This window comes from Dendropsophus ebraccatus, chromosome 6 (assembly GCF_027789765.1).
Source record: "Dendropsophus ebraccatus isolate aDenEbr1 chromosome 6, aDenEbr1.pat, whole genome shotgun sequence".
Lineage (NCBI taxonomy): Eukaryota > Metazoa > Chordata > Amphibia > Anura > Hylidae > Dendropsophus > Dendropsophus ebraccatus.
The window spans coordinates 48,636,622-48,657,222 of NC_091459.1; the positions used below are offsets into that span (position 1 = coordinate 48,636,622).

Here is a 20,601-nt window from a genome sequence, read left to right on the forward strand (position 1 = left end):
CCGGATCCACAGCGGATTTCACACTGCGAATTCACTGCGGATCCAGTGTCATTCAACCCTATGACACTACATACTCGCATCCTGCTGACATCCCGCTGCGAGTATGTAAATTAACCCCCTTGGCGGCCGGAGCGTAACTTACACTGACAGAGGCTCTCATCATCCCGCCCGCACAGGCCGCTGTTAGATGGTGCAGGCTCCCCTCCAGTGTGTTCAGCGCTGTGCTGCTGCTGCCGGGCACAGCTCTCTCCTCACGGCTCTGGATGTCCCCCCCGAAGCAAGCTGGAGCGGTGTGTGCAGTGTCCAGAGCGGTGATGAGAGAGCTGTGCCCGGCAGCAGCAGCACAGCGCTGAACACACTGTCATAGGGTTGAATGACACTGGATCCACAGCGGATTTTGCTGCGAAATCACAGCGTGAAATTTGCTGCGCATCCGGTAGGTGTAAAGGCACCCTAACAGTGTACAGTGTATATACAGTGTATAAAGTAAGGGGCTTACCTGCCGGGTGGTGGTGTTGGGGAATGTATACAGTGAGGGGGTGTTAGGTAATGTATACAGCATGGGGGCTACCTGGGGGGGTGTATACAGCATGGGGGCTACCTGCAGAGGGGAGTTTGTACAGCATGGGGACTACCTGATGGGGGTAGTCCATACAGTATGGGGGCTATCTGCAAGGGGGGCAGTGTATACAGTATGGGGGCTACCTGCAGGGGGAGGAGTATATACAGTATGAAGGCAACCTGCAAGAAGGGGGGAGTCTATACAGTATGGGGGCTACCTGAAGGGGGGAGTGTATACAGTATGGGGGCTACCTGCGGGGGATGGAGTGTATACAGTATAGGGGCTACCTGCGGGGGGTGGAGTGTATACAGTATAGGGATTACCTGCAAGGGGGGGTATTGAGTATGGGGGCTACCTGCAAGTGGGGGGAGTTTATAGAGTATGGGGGCTACCCGCTGGGGTGGGGGGTGTATACAGTATGGGGGCTACCTGGGGGGGGAGTGTATACAATATGGGGGCTACCTGCAGGGAAGGTGTGTATACAGTATAGGAGTACCTGCAAGGGGGGGAGTGTATACAGGTATTAGGAACTTTGAAACCTCTTCTGTGTTGTCCTCACCAAGTATGAAAGGTAGTGCCTAAGAGGGCCAGATTATTATGATGCAGGATTGTGTATGCACTTATTATTATAAGCTGCAGGTTTTCTGCACACACACACCTTACTTATGGTCTGCAGTCGGCAGGGGGATCCCCAAACTACACACTTCAGGTATACAGGACCCCAGAACTATACACTACAGGTATACAGGACCTCCATCAACTATATACTACAGGTATACAGGACCTCCTCTAACACTGTCAATGTTGTATACAACCAGGCTCAGCATAACACTACCAATGTTGTACATAACCAGGCTGTATATAACACTGACAATGTTGTATATAACCAGGCTGTATATAACACTGACAATGTTGTACATAACCAGGCTCAGTATAACACTGTTAATGTTGTATATCAGGCTGTATACTGTATAACACTGTCAATGTTGTATATAACCAGGCTCAGCATAACACTACAAATGTTGCATATAACCAGGCTGTATATTACACTGCCAATGTTGCATATAACCAGGCTGTATATAAAACTGCCAATGTTGTATATAACCAGGCTCTGTATACAGTCTGATCACATGACATCTCAGTTTGGCTATTAGGTATTTAGAATGATTTTAGTTTATTTCTCATGTGCATAAGCTACAATTTACATAAACAGTGCAGAACTGTCGGGGTATATAGCGTATAAAGGGATATATAGGGCTCTTGGCGATTTCCACTTAAACAAAAAAAACAAGGGCCTCCTGGGAGACCTTGGAACAAATCTAACACACTGACACTTTATACCCGGGCAGCTGCGGGTACATTTTCTAGTATACACTTATTATGGGAAATGCACATAAAGTGCTATTTCCCTCAATTTAGTAGATCAGGTAGGCTTCAATTTCTCTAAAAACTGTGACGTCACGACTCAGGTGTAATAAAATGAAGCGTCCAGCAAAGGGCGCTGTATATGGAGAAATTACATTGTAAGAATAACTAGGGTCTTATTCCTGCTTTATTCACAAAATACACCCATTGTGGTCCCCTTCAACCTCCCCCCACCCTGTAGTGTAAAAGTTACCCCCCAAGGACCCGCAAATGCATCACAAGTGCCAGCAGCCCTTCCATGGCACATAGGACGGGGCTGCTGGCACTTGTGGTGCAGCTTCCCCCCCTTCAGCTGCTTTCGCTTCCGCTAGCAGCCCCCAGTGAACACTCCCTCCAAAGACACCCAAACTAGCCCAGTCCTGTGTGCAGCGGGGTGAATGCTGCCATACCAGGGCTGGGGGCTTCACTGATCTGGGGGCTGCTGGCACTTGTGCCATGGACGGGGCTGCTGGCATTTGTGAGGGGGGGGGGGGGTTGGGGGTCTTTGGGGGGGGGGGTGTTAACTGGGGGCTGCTGGCACGGGGGGGGAGCAGCTAAAGGGGGGGCAGCCGCACCACAAGTGCTGCTGGCACTTGTGATGCATTTGGGGGGGTAACTTTTACACTACAGGGCAGGGGGAGGTTGAAGGGGGCCACAATAGCTGCATTTTTTGAATAAAGCGTAAAAAAGACCCTAGTTATTCTTACAATGTAATTTCTATATATACTCCACCCCCTGCTGGACACTTCATGTGAATTACACCTGATTCGTGACGTCACAATTTTTAAGAGAAATTGAAGCCTGCCTGATCTACTAAATTAAGGGAAATAGCATTATGTGCATTTCCCATAATTAGTGTATATTAGTAATTTGTCTAACTTTCCTTATGTAATAACATATTAAAAAATACATTTTGCCCGGAGTTGTCCTTTAACATCTATTTGTTGAAAGAAATAAGGGTCTGATTTGATTGGCACATCTTTGCCTGTTTTGTCTTGAAGCTGCCATCTAATGGAGTTAATTCATCATGTTACTAATGCTAGTATAATAGAATACATATCCTTACATATCGCTCTGATAATAATGACTACTACTGTATAATACCTGTGAAATCAGGTAAAAACTCTGCTGCAGGCACCTTGTTGTATTCATTGTATGTTGCTATGACTTTCTTGACTTTTAATTCGGTGATTTTGATAATGTCTCCTGTCGAAAGGGAGCATTCATTTCCAGAGAGTTCATAATGCGTGCCTAGACATTTGCAAAATTAATGTTAAAAATGTGATTATATAATTTCAAGTAATTTTCTTGTGACTGCTATTACTTTCGTTTTAATACTATTGAAATATACAACATTTGACAGTCAGATTTATTTATCAAGGCTGAACATTACCTGTTGTAAAAGGCACGATCATGTATAAGATTACAAATAACATAAATGTATAATTGAAGGGGTCGCCTAGTCCTGCTCATATGCTTGTGTTAGAGCATTAATAATGTAAACTTACTGTATTAATAATAATGAAAATACCACCTATACAGCTATGTCATATATTATACATTGCTGGGTGGAAAGGTATTAACCATAGTATTAATAGGGCTCAAGACAATGATACTAATAGAGATGAGCGAAACTCGAGCATGGTCAAGTCTGATCCTTCAGCATTTGATTACCGGTGGCTGAAGAAGTTGGATGCCGCCCTAAGGCTGCCTGGAAAACATGGACACAACCATAAGCCATAGGCTGTATCCATGTTTTGCCAGACTCTCTAGGGCTGCATCCAACTTCTTCAGTCACCGGTAATCAAATGCTGAAGGATCATTGCACTCATCTCTAGATACTTAAAAACAAATAGAATATAAATGTTAGGCCACAAAGAGTTACAAAAACATACAATTACTTTTATTCATAGACTTATTAAAAAGACAAACAGATTAAAAAGCATTGTTTTGGTGACAGGTTCCCTTTAAACTATTAGTGCCAATGTTAGAGCATACAAATGTAATAAAACTATGAGCCACAGTGCTAAACTGCTGAAAACTTGCAGCTCCCATTAACCCACCCTATTCCTGTATTACATGAATGGCCATTATTTTGAGTGGCAGCCATGTACTGTAATACTACATTTCCTCTGCAGTGACCGCTTCAGTAGACCGCTTCTAGCCACAGTTTCCTCTGGTCGTAACAGCTGTTCTCTATGGGTTTCTGAGCTACATCAGTCACCTAAATGCCCGAACCACTTTATCAGCAAATGGATTTATGGACAAAAACAAAGCAACCGGGGTATTTCACAAACAGGATCAAGAAAGTTAAAGCCGACTTGGATTATTATTTTTTTTATACAACCTTTTTATAGAACCTATGATTATCTTTGTGCTATATTATTACAGTATAAACTAGTGAGGGTACAAGATATAGTCAAATGACTTGCAGGCTGAGCTGTATTTACAGCTGCGGCTGCCTGAGGCACTAAACCTGAGGACACCCCATTTTCACTCATCAATCATTATGATTTTCTAGTTTCTGAACATTATATTGATATCTCATCAGTCTTAGGCCACGTTCCCACATTTACTTAACAACGCCACATGCAGCCAGGGGCGGTCTTGGCATTTCTGGGGCCCCAAGCGAAGTTATGTCTGGGAGCCCCCGCTCGACACGCGTTCCAAAACAATAGACCGCTGTGTGTTGCCCCCAGTAGTATATACCCTTTGTGCACTACCGCCAGTAATATATACTCCTTGTGTGCTGCCCCCAATAGTATATACCCCTTGTTTGCTTCCCCCAGTAGTATATAGACCCCTGTGTGTTCCCCCAGTTATATATAGCCCCTCTGTGTGCTCCCCGCAGAAGTATATAGACCTCCTGTGTGCTGCCCCAGTTGCATATAGACCCCCTGTGTGCTGCCCCCTGTTGTATATACCCCTGTGTGCTCCCCCACTAGTATATAGGCCCCCTGTGTGCTCCCTCAGGGGTATTTAGCCCCCCCTGTGTGCTCCCCCACTAGTATATAGGCCCCCTGTGTGCTCCCTCAGGGGTATTTAGCCCCCCTGTGTGCTCCCCCACTCGGATATAGACCTACTGTGTGTTCCCCCACTTGGATATAGACCCCTGTGTGCTCCTCCAGTAGTATATAAACCCCCTGTGTGGTTCCCCCAGTAGTATATAGACCCCCTGTGTGCCCCACCAGTATTATATAGACCCCTTGTGTGCTGCCCCAGTTGTATACAGACCCCTGTGTGCTCCCCCAGTTATATATAGACCTTATATATAGACCACCTGTGTGTCTCACAAGTAGTATATAGACCCCCTGTATGTTCCCCCAGTAGTATATAGACCCCCTGTGTGCCCCACCAGTAGTATATAGACCCCTGTGTGCTCCCCCAGTAGTATATATCCCCCCTGTGTGCTCTCCCACTTGGATATAGACCTCCTGTGTGCTCTCCAAGTTGTATATAGACCCCATTCTGCTGCCACAAGTAGTATATAGACCCCTGTGTGCTGCCCCTAGTAGTCTATAGCCCCCCTGTGTGCGTCCCCAGTAGTCTATAGCCCCCGTGTGCTCCCCCTGTTATATAGCCCCCCTGTGTGCTCCCCCCCAGTTATATAGACCCCCGATGTGCGCTCCCCAGTTAAACAGACCCCTCTGTGCTCCCCCTCCCATATAGTATATAACACAATAAAACAAACACTTATACTCACCTGGGTCCGGGCGTCTCCTCTTCTCTTCACTCTTGTGGCCACAGGAAGGGTTTTCCCTGCGATCACAAGAGGCCACACTCCCCTTGTCCTGGCGCCGATGCTCCAGTGATGTCACTGGAGCGCCGGCACCACAAGGACAAAGCTGCCACTTGTGACCGCAGGGAAAACCCTTCCTGCGGCCACAAGAGTGATTAACAGGAAGGGAGCCAATGTCTCCCGCCCTGCCAGTGCTGCTGCATGTAACTATGAGCGCTCATTACGAGTGCTCATAGTTACAGTTCAGATGGCAGCAGCGAGCGCGGCAGTGGCCCTGTCCAGCAGTCTTGAGCACAAGAGCGGGGCATGGGGGCCCCCCTGGATGTTGGGGGCCCCAAGCGATCGCTTGGGGTGCTTGGTGCCAAAGACCGCCACTCCATGCAGCAGATGACAGCACCTTAGATGGCAAAGCATGGAGAAGCATGTGACGATATCCTGCCCCTCAGTGTCCACCAATGAGCCTGTAAATACCTATGGATGACACAGAGGGCGGGACATAGTCACATGCTCCTCCATGTCAGCCATCTTGTGTAAAGAATTTCCACAGAGCAGGACAGCACAGCCGGGAGGAGGGGCGTTAGATTTTAGCTCTATGAGGCACACAGGAAGCTGCTCTCAGTATATACAGTGAGTACACTTACTAATACTGTACACTAAACTATTTTACTATAAAGTGAACAACTTGCTTGGCCCACTATAAAAAATATAAATAGGCATACTCACCTACCTGTTTCCCCTGCAGCTCTTGACATAACATCATTCTGTCCATAGCTTATTGTTCTGTTTCCTACGTCTAAGAAGGACTCATCTCAGCAGTGATGGCCACATAGCCAGTAACCTGCCATAGTTATTCATGTTTGTTTCTGCTAATTTTCCTCAGGAGATAAATTTATTATAAGGATGAGTTTAAAGTTGTCCCCATTGCTTTAGCTTTATATTATGTGCTCCATCAGAACATATCTGTTACCACATTTATAAAACCATTTTTCAGTGCAATCCCTCCTCTCCACTTTGTCTTATGCTGCAAGAAACTTTGATGAGAAAATAGAGTGATTTCAAATTGTATCTGTTGTGTTTCTCTTTTACCTCACGGCATCATTTTTCTTGTTATCTTGTTGTTGATGCTGCTATACAAATAAGTGCAAGGATTCCTCCACATTTATCATCCTTCTAGATTCATCCGAGAGTTTCTGTTATGCAAACTCATCAGGACACGTAATGTGATTCTGGGACTCCAAAACAGTTGATAAATAATAACAGTGCCTCAGATCATCATTCTCCAGCCTGTGTCTCTTTAGCCTACAGCTGACAGGACAAGATGGGAGTTGTTGTTTGGTAATACCTAGAGAGCCACAAGTTGGGGAGCAATGCTGTAGAGGGTAATAATGTTTATTAGTTTAAGGGTAATATCAATATTTATTTATCACTTTCCAGATTTTTGCGATTAATGGCCCCGTCACACCTTGTATCTTTTTTTGTAAATGCCTGCAATAATATGGGGGTGGGGAACCTTCAGCTCTCCAGCTATTGGGGGAAAAAAGCCCCCACTCTCAGTGTGACGTGCTGCTTCCACTTCAAAATGTCCGCTCGGCATAGACAGTATAGAATCTATTGTGAGTGGCCATTTCTGGTGGGAACAACCCATTCCCAGATGTTGCTTAAATGCTGACAGTGTCGGAGAGCGGGCGGCCAAGGAACTGGCAGCTGCAGTGGAGCTAGAGAGGTAAGTATGTGGCACTTTCATGTCCCCTGCAGCCCCGGCACGATCGCTTATGATCAATTCTTCCCAGACAACCCCTTTAAATGTCTTTACGTAGAAATTAAATATATTTTATTGTCCAGAGGTAATAATTATTTGCAGGTTCAAACTCACATAGACTTGGATTGGGATTGGTTTACACTTGTAAAAATCTATCAAAAAGAGAGATTAAAATTTTCCCTGTTGCAATATAAGTTAATCATTGCTTGACAGGGTTTGAAATTCACAGAAATTAGTTTCACGCAATGTCAGATGTAAATGTGAGTCGTGTTAAGTGTTATTACAATTAACAATGTGTGTCAGCTATCTAACATATGTCATGAAAATAAAATTAACATATCTGTCCTTAAAGAGTCACTGTCGTATTTTTTTTTTTTGCAGAAATCAATAGTCCAGGCGATTTTAAGAAACTTTGTAATTGGGTTTATTAGCCAAATCTGCCATTATCTGCATGTAAAAAGCCTTTTCCCAGGTCCCCCCCTCCTTCCTCTTTTTCATCCACTCTGAAAAATCTGAAAATTGTGACTTGTTGCAGGAGACGTCCCCTGTCTGTTCTAGGGAGAGGGGAGGGGGGAGGAGGAAGGAGGGAGTTAGCCGGCAGCAGAAAGCAGATAACAGTGGATTACAGGCACGGAGCTGGGTGACAGCTGTAATCTGAGCTCAGACAGGTCACTGGTGATGGTCAGAACAGATAACGGGTGAGGTATTTGTAGATTAACTCTTTGTTGTCCTGTTTTGGTCTTTTCTTTAGCTCTCTCCATAGGAGAACAATGAAGACAGGGGGGAGAGCTTCAAACTGCTTTTTCATGATAAAAATGCATTTTTCGGATAATGAACCCAATTACAAAGTTTCTTAAAATCGCCTGGACTATTGATTTCTGCAAAAAAAAAATTCACGACAGTGACACTTTAAGGCGTCTAATGACAACTAACAATTCTAAAATACAAGTCCATATTTGATTCAAAGTAGATATATGTGATAGCCGCCACTATAAAGATCATGGGCCCTGGTGCATCTAAGATTTGAAAAAAATTATATCTCCCTTTTCTTAATAGGAAAATAAGCTGTTGTCAAAGGTGTCTCGCACTGCCCCCCCTTCCAAGCTAGGGAAGGCTAGAGGGAGCTTTTTCCCATGGCAGGGAGAAGCAAGGATGGCACGGCAAGTTCAAACAGCGGCCCGTTCTTCCTCTGCTGCAGATAACACCTGTTTAGAGTGGGGATTCCCGTCATTTTGACAGGACTCACTGCTCCTTTACAGTAAGTAGTGGTTTAAGATGCACCACTACTTACTGATAGTCTTTACACTCTGTGGGCCATGCGCTTTGGACCAGACCTTTGGAGTGTAAAAAACCATTTAAAACTTTTACATTGTTCCCTATGGAAACACACAGCTCAGTTCTCGAACTGCTTGGTTCTGGAACAGCCCTCCAGAACTGATTGTGTTCCAGAACAGAGGTATTACTGTATTTAAAAATCAAACAACGTGATTATGTGGATATATATATATATATATATATATATATATATATATATATATAATATATATATTTATTTATTTTTTTTATTGTAGGTACACTTCACCTGTGAGAGACAATATATATATATATATATATATATATATATATATTGTCTCTCACAGGTGAAGTGTACCTACAATTAAAAAAAAATAATTACAGATCTTTTCATTCTTTGTAGGTGGGAAAACTTGCAAAATCAGCAGGGTATCAAATACATATTTTCCCCACTGTTTATGCCAAATTAATAACACGGTCAGAGTCCACAGAATAACCATGACCTGTCAAATCACTATAACAATATAATTAGATTAGGAAAGTAGACTTCCCAAATCGGTATGCCTTAAAGGGATGGATATATTATTAACAGCAAAAGAATATTTTATACTGCTTACAGTGTTTTGTGCAGAAATAAGGAAAGTAGAACTTGGGAAAAACTTAGGATCTAAAATAACACATTAATAAGGGTAAAGAACATCGAACTGGGAACAAATTTGCAAGTAATTAACCCTGTATGTATTTTAAAGTACAATTTCTAAGAAAGCTTGTATTTTTTATAGAGAAGACCATACAGAGTGTATGACTGGGACATTAATTGTTACTGGAAAAGAGATGCTCATACCAGCAGAGAGACATTTTTCCTGCATGGTAGATAAGTAATAGAATTCCCTTCCAGAGACATATTCATTAACCAGCTTCAAAGGAAGTTTAGATACTGTTCGTACTGCAAATGCCACCTGCAGTTTTATTAGTGTAGAGAGAAATAAGGGGATATTCAATCTCAGCAATTTTTCTGAATATGTTCATCCTGTCAGATAGAGTTGAAAAAGCTCATCCATAATATTGGTAATAAAAATGCATTCAGTGCATTACATGTGTATCTGTAACCATAATGCCATTGTGCTATCCACACTATGAGGTCTATTACAATTTTTAAAGATATATGTAACTAATACATCTTCATCTGAATGATTTGTAATACTGTGTGTTATGGTTTAAGTATTTACGATTGCTCTGTACTTTGCCATGGGTTGTGATTTTTATGTTCTATGCCGGCAGCATTACCACTGGTGAAAGGTAATTGAGTGTAAAATGTTTAGACGGCATCCACTGCTTCACCAACTGCACCTCTGTCACGGCCACTCAATACCTTTTACATTTCACATATGCTACTACGACTGGCACATAAAGAGAAATTATATTGGCAATGTTGAGCAAGCATGACTTTTACAGATGACACAATGAGCAGTCCCGGGAATTGAATAGTCAGTCTGTGAAATAATAAGATGTAGGTTTCTGGTGGTTCACTCCATAATTCTAATGTCTGGGGGTAAAGGGGGTGATACTCTATATGATAAATGAGGATCACTCTCAATTTGAAAATGAATAACCTGAGGACATACCCGGAAAGGCTTGGGCACTCACAATGTGGGTCTGGACCTTCTTAGGGGAGGGTCCCATAGTGGTGAGTGTGTGGTGGATTGTGGAGCAGGACTGTTAGTTTACTGGCAAATACCATATTGAGGAAAATACTAGGAAAAGGATCAGTGTCAGACTGGCCCACCAGAGGACCAGAGGGTCCTCCAGAGGGCCCCTCAGCTTTAGCACCTGCACAAACATTGACTAACATGTCGTTTCTTTCTGGTTCTTCATTGGTGGGCCTCTAGCATAATTTCCTCTAGTGGGCCCCAGTTACCCCAGTCTGACACTGAAAAGGATGCTCAAATATAGAGGCTACGTTAGGTATATCTACAGAGGGTAAAACGGTTTGGAGGCACGGAGTGGACCCAGGGCCGTATTTACCACTAGGCACCCGTGGTCCGGTGCCTAGGGCAGCACCTTGCAGGGGGGCAGCATCAGGGAGCAGTGGGGAAAAAACTTTTTTTTTCTCCCACCTCCTGGTCAGACTTGCCAGTAAATCTGGTGACTTTTTGAGGGGGGTGGGGTTTGGGGAGGTATGTTCAGGTCTGGTATGGCTGTGAAGCCTGGAGCTATTACCTACCAATCTACCAATCCTGTGATGAGAATTCCATCAGACAACATGCAGACGGCTCTAATCATTGATTCAATGTGGAAATTTATGATATAAGCAGTTAAAAACCATGAAAATGTAAAGAAATGCATGTGGCCAAAACCACGCTCACCCACACTGGGGCGTCTTCAGGTTTTGTGCCTAGGGCAGCAGCAGCTGTTAATACAGCCCTGAGTGGACCTAGGGGTGAGATGTTTTTATAGCGTAAGGGTACAAACCCACACACCGTATACGCATCAAATAAGCAGCAAATACGCAGCAGTTTGATGGTGCAGATTTGATGCTGTGTTCAGTTATTTAGATCTAATCTGCTGCGTATTTGTTGCATATTTGTTGCGTATTTGCTGCGTATCGCAGCAGTAAATACGCTGTGTATACGGTGTGTGGGTTTATACCCTAATAGGAATTAGTGGAAAGGGAGAGAAGAGATAAAAAAAAAATGGGTAATAGAGATTGTGGAAGAGGATGTTGGGTGATGGAGGCGTTTCATTAGGGGTTTCCCTCAACAGATAAAAAATAGGAAGAATATATAATGATATGTAAACAGACTCATCTCGATAATGGTATGTGAACTCTTGGTTTCCTTTATATTTATTTTTCTTTTGTTATACTTTTAAAAATAAGAAAGTTAAAAAAAGATTATATCTGTCACTCCACATAATCAGAATACATTCACTTTCACATTCTACAGTACAGTGTGATACTGCTGCTGCACTGCTGTGTGTGTCTAGTATCTCCTCCCTACAGTACAGTGTGATACTACATATCCTGTACTGCTGTGTGTCTAGTATCTCCTCTCTACAGTACAGTGTGATACTACATGTCCTGTACTGCTGTGTGTGTCTAGTATCTCCTCCCTACAGTATAGTGTAATACTACACAGGGCCGGCTCCAGGTTTTTGCGGGCCTTTGGGCGACAAAGCCTCAGCGGGCCCCTCATCCATCCTCTATGTGCCCATCATCCACACGCTATGACACTCAGACACTGTCTGACTAACACAGGCTCTGACTGACACTGATTGATTGACTGACACTGACTGACACAGACACTGACTGACACACACACTCAGACACTAACATACAGCACTTACAGCTCAGTCTTCTCCCTCTTCCTCTCTGTCCAGCTGCTCTCCACATTGTGAGGTTGAAGACCTTTGGGTCATGTGATCAGGTCCTTCACCCTTTTCTCTCTCTGTGCAAGTCCTGCTCCGTCTCCTGTGTCTTTTGATGTTCAGGCCGCTCACCTGGCACTACAGTGATTAGGCTGAACATTAGAACGCCAGGCCCCTCTCCCTCTCTGGGCCCTTAGAGGGTCTGTGGGCCCTGGCACTTGCCCAGGTAAGCCATGTGCTGACGCCGGCCCTGATACTACATATCCTGTACTGCTGTGTGTCTAGTATCTCCTCTCTACAGTACAGTGTGATACAACATGTCCTGTACTGCTGTGTGTGTCTAGTATCTCCTCCCTACAGTACAGTGTGATACTACATATCCTGTACTGCTGTGTGTCTAGTATCTCCTCTCTACAGTACAGTGTAATACTACATGTCCTGTACTGCTGTGTGTGTCTAGTATCTCCTTCCTACAGTATAGTGTGATACTACATGTCATGTACTGCTGTGTGTGTCTAGTATCTCCTCCCTACAGTACAGTGTCATACTACATAGCCTGTACTGCTGTGTGTGTCTAGTATCTCCTCTCTACAGTATAGTGTGATACTACATGTCATGTACTGCTGTGTGTCTAGTATCTCCTCTCTACAGTATAGTGTGATACTACATGTCCTGTACTGCTGTGTGTGTCTAGTATCTCCTCCCTACAGTACAGTGTGATACTACATATCCTGTACTGTTGTGTGTCTAGTATCTCCTCTCTACAGTACAGTGTGATACTACATGTCATGTAGTGCTGTGTGTGTCTAGTATCTCCTTCCTACAGTATAGTGTGATACTACATGTCATGTACTGCTGTGTGTGTCTAGTATCTCCTCCCTACAGTACAGTGTCATACTACATATCCTGTACTGCTGTGTGTGTCTAGTATCTCCTCTCTACAGTATAGTGTGATACTACATGTCCTGTACTGCTGTGTGTCTAGTATCTCCTCTCTACAGTACAGTGTGATACTACATGTCCTGTACTGCTGTGTGTCTATTATCTCCTCTCTGCAGTATTGTCATACTACATGTCCTGTACTGCTGTGTGTCTAGTATCTCCACTCTACAGTACAGTGTGATACTACATGTCCTGTACTGCTGTGTGTCTATTATCTCCTCTCTACAGTATTGTCATACTGCATGTCCTGTACTGCTGTGTGTCTAGTATCTCCACTCTTCAGTAGAGTGTGATACTACATGTTCTGTACTGCTCTTTACCTATGGCAGGATGAGTTACACCAGGTGAGGGCGGCTTCATTTTATTTCTCTGGGACCCTGTGTGATCTGTACAGGACCCTGAAAACACTCCAATCCTCTACATAGAAAGTAATTTATAGTCTCCAGTAGCTCTTTCTGGTTATGTTCACACAAAATTTCTTTTAGGCGAAAAAACGGCCATTGTTTGATAATAATGGCTTTAAATAATGATCATGAACATTATTGACGACCATCAGTGTAAAACAACTGCTGTAATTTTCCATAAAAAGATGTTTTGTGAACATAGCCTCTGACTTGTACATAAGGATTTGCTTTATCCATATTAGTTGTCTGCTTATTTTTCTTTATATCTTCACTTTTTCTTATTTTGGGGTGACATTTCAGGGTCTTTAGAACAGATTACCAGTTTTTCCATACAGTTTTGGGCTCATGTTACAATATTTTCAACATACAATGGTTGTTGTGGAACTAATTAAACAATAACTTGAGGGACCGCTGTATTGTTTTTACTAAAAAATGTGACATTTTGATTTAACTCACCTATTCTTATTGTACACGAGAACATCAGTGAATTTTGCGGATACTAAATTCTAATATTGAATTCAGGCTTACCACAGTCAAAGATTTACAGGACTCATACACTAAGTCTGAATTACATGGCCAACATTGCCCCAGGTCAAACAACCAAGCTCCTTCATGTGTGACATACATTTCCAATACTCCCCCCAATTTCCACAACAATAAAAACTTCTGACATGTCTACAGAACACTGAGGACATTAGGGACATTAGGGAATTAGTAGAACATTTCTGGGTTCAAAGTGCCCTCAAAGTAGACCTATAGCAGAACACCTCAGAAATCGAATAAGACGGACCTGTAAAAGTTGTTTGACAATATCAATCTTGCTACGTAACAAACAATAGGAAAAAATACTTTTTAAAAATCAAATTTTCTATTGATACATATATTATGCACTTGAATTTATTAGCTATTATGAGATTTATAGTTTCATATATATTATTCATATATTTTTTTACGGCTATGCTTTGGGTAAAATACTTTTCTATTCTATTAGCAGTAGTTAGCTTCTTTTTATTAATATAAAATCGAATATTTCAAGGTACTGGTTCATTATGTGATACATAATCCCATCCATGTCCACTCTTGTCCAGTGCTTTGTAGCTGAACAGCATCTATATTTGCATGTCTACTTAAAGCAGAACAGATACTGTACAAGGGATCACTGTAACAATTACAGAAGCACCTCAAGGTAAAACGGAAAAGGATTCAACTCTTGGTTCCCCTGACTAGGCTTGTTCTAAGTTAGGCTGGGTTCACACTGAGTTTTTTCCATTTGTTTAATTTATTATATTTATTCAAGTTTCACATTACAATATAATAAATAATATTTTAAAAGCATTCTGCAAACTGCAACGGCTGAATATATGCTCACTACAATATATTGCAGAATGTAATAATATTGTGAATAACGTTTTTTTGTAGTCAAAAATGTTCTAGTATTTTTAAAAAAATTATTGGCAAGAAATAGAAAGAAACTAAAAAAGTTGGCACTATAATGCCATGTGAAGTTTAAAAAAAAAAAAACGGTTGAGATGAGCATGTTCGATCATTCAGCATTTGAATACCAGTGGCTTAAGAAGTTGGATGCAGCCTTAGGGAATCTGGGTCATAAGGCCATAGACTGTATCCATGTTTCCCGGACCTCCTAGGGCTGCATCAAACTTCTTTGGCCACCAGTAATGAAATGTCGAAAGGTCATCTCTGATAATTTTATACTGCTGTATATCTTGCTCTGCTGAATGGCTGCCACGGCACATGACGTTATTTTTTTATATACAGTTTGTAGACAATAAAGACCAGGATAAGCAGACAAAAAATCTTTTTGAATCCTCAAAAAATGTTAAACTTTTTCAAATCCTGCACAGGTGTAATTTCAATTATGGAAAATAAATATTTTATCACAGGTATATACTATATAGTGCTTTAGTCATCCAGCAGTAACAGTAACATAGGGGCTTCTTTTAACAGTGAAATACATGCACACAAAAAAACAAGAAGTATATACACCGTGTATATTACATCCAGCGATAATTACTGCATAATTACATATCATACAAGGAATGGGTATAGTCTCAATAGTATTCCCATACATGCCAAATAACTGTGCTCAATATATCTCAGTGAATTATAAAAAAAACATATAAGATGTATACTGATACAGTGCAAAGTGTCTTAAAATTTCAAAAAAGTAAGGGTAATGAATTAATCCAAATGGACCATTAATAACAGCTAACTGCTGGGTGAAAAAAATACTCATTTGGCTCATGGTTTTCGAGTAGAGTTAGGTTTACTTCGAGCGCAATTGCGTTAGTCTGAGCCCCAGAGTGCGCTATGTCAGCTGTGGCTGCTGAAGTTGGATGCAGGTCTAGGGATCCTGGGAAACATGGATAAAAACCCAAACATGCTCAAAGTTTGCTAAACTCTATTTTTAAATGCTGCTGTGACTTCTGTGTACTGTCTATCTTTTTGAAACTTTTTGAAAGACAATGACGGATGCATTTACCTCACCAGTGACTAAATTTCCATTTTACTGCATTAATTGGATTTTATGTCTATGAATAGATTTCCAATGATACTTCATTCTCTAGCTAAGGCTGGTTTCATACAGTAGTATTAGGTCAGTATTTTACATCAGTATTTGTAAATCAAAATTTAGAAGGGAAACCTACAGAGAAAAAAAATAGGAAGAATTGAACCTTTCCCATGTTTTGGACCCACTCCTGGTTTTGACTTATACTGATGCCAATACTGTTGTGCAGTGTTGAGCGGATCTGTCAAACTGTTTGGGTTTGGCAACATTCTCATAACCCCAGTGTTCAGCATTTGAAGTTGGATGACGTCCCAGGAAGTCTATGGTTGTATCCATGTTCTCCTGGCAGCCCTAGAGCAGCTTCCAACTTCTGCAGCTTCAGGGAATCAAATGCCGAGCGTTCAGGTTCGGAGAACGTTGCTGATCTCAAACAGTTTGACAGGTCTGCTCAACACTACTGTTGTGTAAAACCAGCCTTACTCTACTGGAAACTTTTTAAGAAAATGGCAATTTAATTAAACAATAACAATAAAACAGCATTCCTATGGTTACCCATTGACAATAACCTAAACCATCATACGTTGAGCAAAAGGACCAATGGTTGGGTCCACAGATTTACCTCCATGATAAAATCCAGACTGGATCTGCAGGACCCTCGGTAGAGTTTTGGGATTCAGAGACTGAACGAAAGCCTGAAGTGTAGTTGTCATCGTGTAATGCAAGACATACAGTCTGCTAGAAGGTTTTGCACTGTTATAGCAAAGGTGAAGGGCACAATATCCAGCTACAGAGAGAATGCTCGGTTTTTAGAGCTACAGACAGGAAGAGGCTTTGTGTGTTAGGTTGATGTACAGTTCCTGTTCTTCTGCACTTCACAAACTGAGAAATGTGATCAGCCAGCAGCACCTCGCTGCAGGTATTTCTCATATGTCTGGTTGAAAAGTCTCTGTGATTTAAATAGCATTTTATGTTCCTATAGTAAGCAAAGCTCAATAACTTCTCAATGTGGAAGCTGGAACACAATAGTATTTTATATTCTGAATTCTCTCATATTCAGAATCCTACAATCTCATTGCTAAGCAGGTGTCTGTGAAATCTCAATCTGATGTCTTGTATATTTTTGGTGCTGCATGGATGTTTTCCTTGAATTATTAATATTCTGCCATGAGTAATAATTCAGAGCCACCATGCATGCTCCACCATTGCTGTCACTTCTTCAGTACCTCTTGTTCTGCCTATAGACTTATGCAGACATCTTTTTTTTCTGTTGTATTCAATGACATGTTGTCCATAACAATATTCTGATGAATGTGTAAAGAGAATAGTAAACTTTATACATACCTGTCCACGCCTCCAAGTGTTCTTCTAGCTTCTGCGTTCCCTGCAGCCGCCGCTGGAACTTGTGAGCTGGTCTTTAAAGTGTCCCATTTTGGCCAGTGATTGGCTGAGCGGCCTGTCACTCCAGAGTCTGGCTCATAAGTTCCTGCGGCGGCTGCGGAGAATGGGCAGAAGCTAGAAGAACACAGGGGAGTGTGGACAGGTATGTATAAAGTTGATTATTTTACACTTAAGGCAAGGGCTGCACGGACATTGCTAACAATATATATACAGCCCTTGCTGCACAATTATCAAGCCGTGTATTAGGCTTAGTAAGCAAGCACTGTTCTAGTAGATCGGCACTGACTTATCTGGAACATCAAGCCATCTAATACAACCCTAAGAGTCACTGGCATTGCCAATACTTTTTGGAGTGGGGTGACCCCACTGGGGATAATAGTAGTAGTAGTAGGTAGGACCCGGGTTGCCACTTGACAGATGTTATGGTCACGGTTAATGCACGAGGGGAGGTGGCCAATCCACGGGAACCTGACCCTGCGGGACGCCAGATTCTTCGTTGCCCTTAGTCAAGGCACCATTAACTAGATCAATGCCGGGGTTCAGAAACAGCGGGAGTTGTGCGTTTATTGAAACGGCAAATGCTAGTAGCAACAGTCTCTGGATGCAACCAGGAATAGGCAGAGGCAAATACAACTGAGCAGATGGGTGGTGCTACAATAGGCCGTAATATGATAGTGACGCTGTAGTTAGGGAGATCTCTAACTATGTCACTGATGAGCGGCCGTACAAAATAGCGCTATCAATTATTTTGTACAGCTGCAGAGAACCATGCCTGTAGTGTATACAGCGTGTATAACTACAGCCATTGTTCCATCCACTTCTATGCAAGTAAGCAGTGCACTCTGAATGGCCATTGTTTAATAGCCAAATACAGTGTGTGAACATGATCATGGGCTGTATCCATGTTTTCCAAGGCTCCCTACAATAGTATCCAACTTCTCCAGATGCCGAGAGTTAAACACAGAGCGTTTAGTTTCGGCCATTTTTCTGAAATTTGATCAACACTATACATCTTAAATCCAGGTGATATTTTAATAACTTGCTAGGGAAAACCAGCTTATGTACCTTGTTCCCTCCATATAATCCAGCCCTGTTACTACATGTGAATAATTCCAACTTTTAAGTGGTTAAGGTTAAGTGGCCTCTTCCTCACCTTCCAACAGCTTAAAGTTCCTGTTTTCTGCCTTTAAGCTTTGTGCAAATGTTTAACATGCTCCTCAAGGTAGATGTAGCTTCAGGGTCTATGCCTTAGCTTTTCAGTGAAGCAGCAACAGGAGAGATGAAAGCAAGGAGGGACATCTGGTCAGAGCAGATAGCAACCTGTACCTATCCTCCTATTAAATGGCATCAGCAAATGACGCACATTATTTGCCACTAAATGAAGGACGTCCAGTAAAAATGGATGTTATGTCGACAGCATGTTACTGTGATGTGTGATGTTATGTGTATTTAAAAAAAAATAATAATTTATCTTGATAAACTGTTAATACTAGGCTCTTTTTTCTGTCAGGTTGCCTCTTTTCAAATGTCAAAAAACTGACAATGTGGAAAAACTAACCACGAGCTGAGTGCCTTGTGCATTTGCATTCTGCAAGCAAAAAAGTTTTTGAATTCTGACAAGGATACCCTGAGAAGTTGATATGCTCGAAGACAGATGGTTCAAAGAGTTTATACTGACATTAGCAGAAAACAATCAGAATAGAAATACTTGTAGATCAGAAGGCATAAAACAAATGTACAACACAAGGTGAATTCAAAATCAAAACCAAAACAATGTATTTTCACTTCTAAGTTTGGCTTAAAATATATTTCTGCATTTGTCGCAGAACGCAAACGCTGACGGTTTTCAGATGTGTACCTTTCTAAATTCATTCGTTTGGTTTTGTAAGACTGGCAAAATGCAAATAAAATTAGGATTGCATAAGATTTATGTATGCAGTAGGGCATATAGAAAACAATCCATGTAGGTAAATGGAAACCATTTTGAGATATGCTTCTAGAGATGGGCGCAACTCAAGCATTCTCACAATGCTAATGCTCCAGGCGGAGTTGAATGTCGTCCTAGGGCTGTCAGGAAAACATGTGTAGTGTACAGAAGTTGTGTTTTCCCTAAAGTTGGGCAGAGAATGGACCCTGTATTGTATTAACATAGATTTATTAATATATTGGTTATCCTTTATTGTATTATAGAGAAGAGCCATGCTGGAGATGGGTCATCATCACTATTCACACACACAACATACACGTTACCATAGCAACACCAACTGCCTCTTGAGTGTACTACACTAGCTAGAAGAAACATCCAGAAGATGGGTGGAGCTATTCTAATGAGATCCCCTTAAGTGGCTGTTGTGACAGGAATTCCCTGAGTAGTTGAGTGCAGCTGTGATAGGAAAAGTCTACACTTTGTTAGAGTCAGCATAACCAGGGCCGTGTTTACCACTAGGCACCCCTTGGTCCGGTGCCCAGGGCAGCACCAGGGAGCAGGGGGAAGGAAACAACTTTTTTGTTTTTTATATTTTTAGCCTCCCACCTCCCGTTCAGACTTGCCAATGAATCTGGTGTCTTTTTAAAGGGAGGAGGGGTATGGTGGTATTGATCAGGTCTGGTGTGTCTGTGTTATCCAGTCACAGTATGGCGGTATTGGTCAAGTCTGGAGTAGCAGTGTTAAATTTGACACCTGGAGCTATTGACTACCAGTCTACCAATCCTGTGGTGAGAATTCCTTCAGACAGTATTCAGACTGCCCTAGTCATTGATTCAATGAGGAAATTTGTTTATGGTTTAAGCAGTTAATAACCAAGAAAAAAGCCATTCAGAAAATGTTTCTACATGAGGAGAAATGCATGTGGTCAAAACCAGGCTTCCATTTCTTCCTCAGTAGTCATGTGCTGTTACCGGGATTATTGGCCTATTGGTTACCGCATGAGGGTCTGGTTTTGGCTGCATGTAGTGAGCTACAGTAAATGTGGGAACACGGCCTAAGACTGATCAGATATTAATATGATGTTCAGAAACTAGAAAATCATGATGCTAATTGGTAAGTGAAGATGGGGCAGCTTAAGGTTTAGTGCCTAGGGTAGCTGTTAATACAGCCCTGAGCATAACAACTAACAGAGACAGTGCAACATATGGGAGTTGTTGAGCCAAGGAGCTTATTTTATTGATGAACTTTCCTAGAGAACAAGTCTGATCTACTTACTTTTC

At 42.1% G+C, this 20,601-nt stretch overlaps 1 protein-coding gene across 1 annotated transcript in view; it reads right to left on the reverse strand.

The window, feature by feature from the left end:
• Positions 1 to 16,737, reverse strand: part of THEMIS (thymocyte selection associated) — a 60,364-nt gene extending 43,627 nt beyond the window's left edge. Inside the window, exons 1-2 of the mRNA XM_069973692.1 lie at positions 16,616 to 16,737; positions 3,071 to 3,217 (exon numbers count right to left, since the gene is read on the reverse strand). Of these exons, the coding sequence (XP_069829793.1) occupies positions 3,071 to 3,217; positions 16,616 to 16,706 (238 nt within the window). The 5' untranslated portion in view covers positions 16,707 to 16,737. The remainder of the gene's footprint in view (positions 1 to 3,070; positions 3,218 to 16,615) is intronic.
• Between the last annotated feature and the right edge of the window lie 3,864 nt (positions 16,738 to 20,601).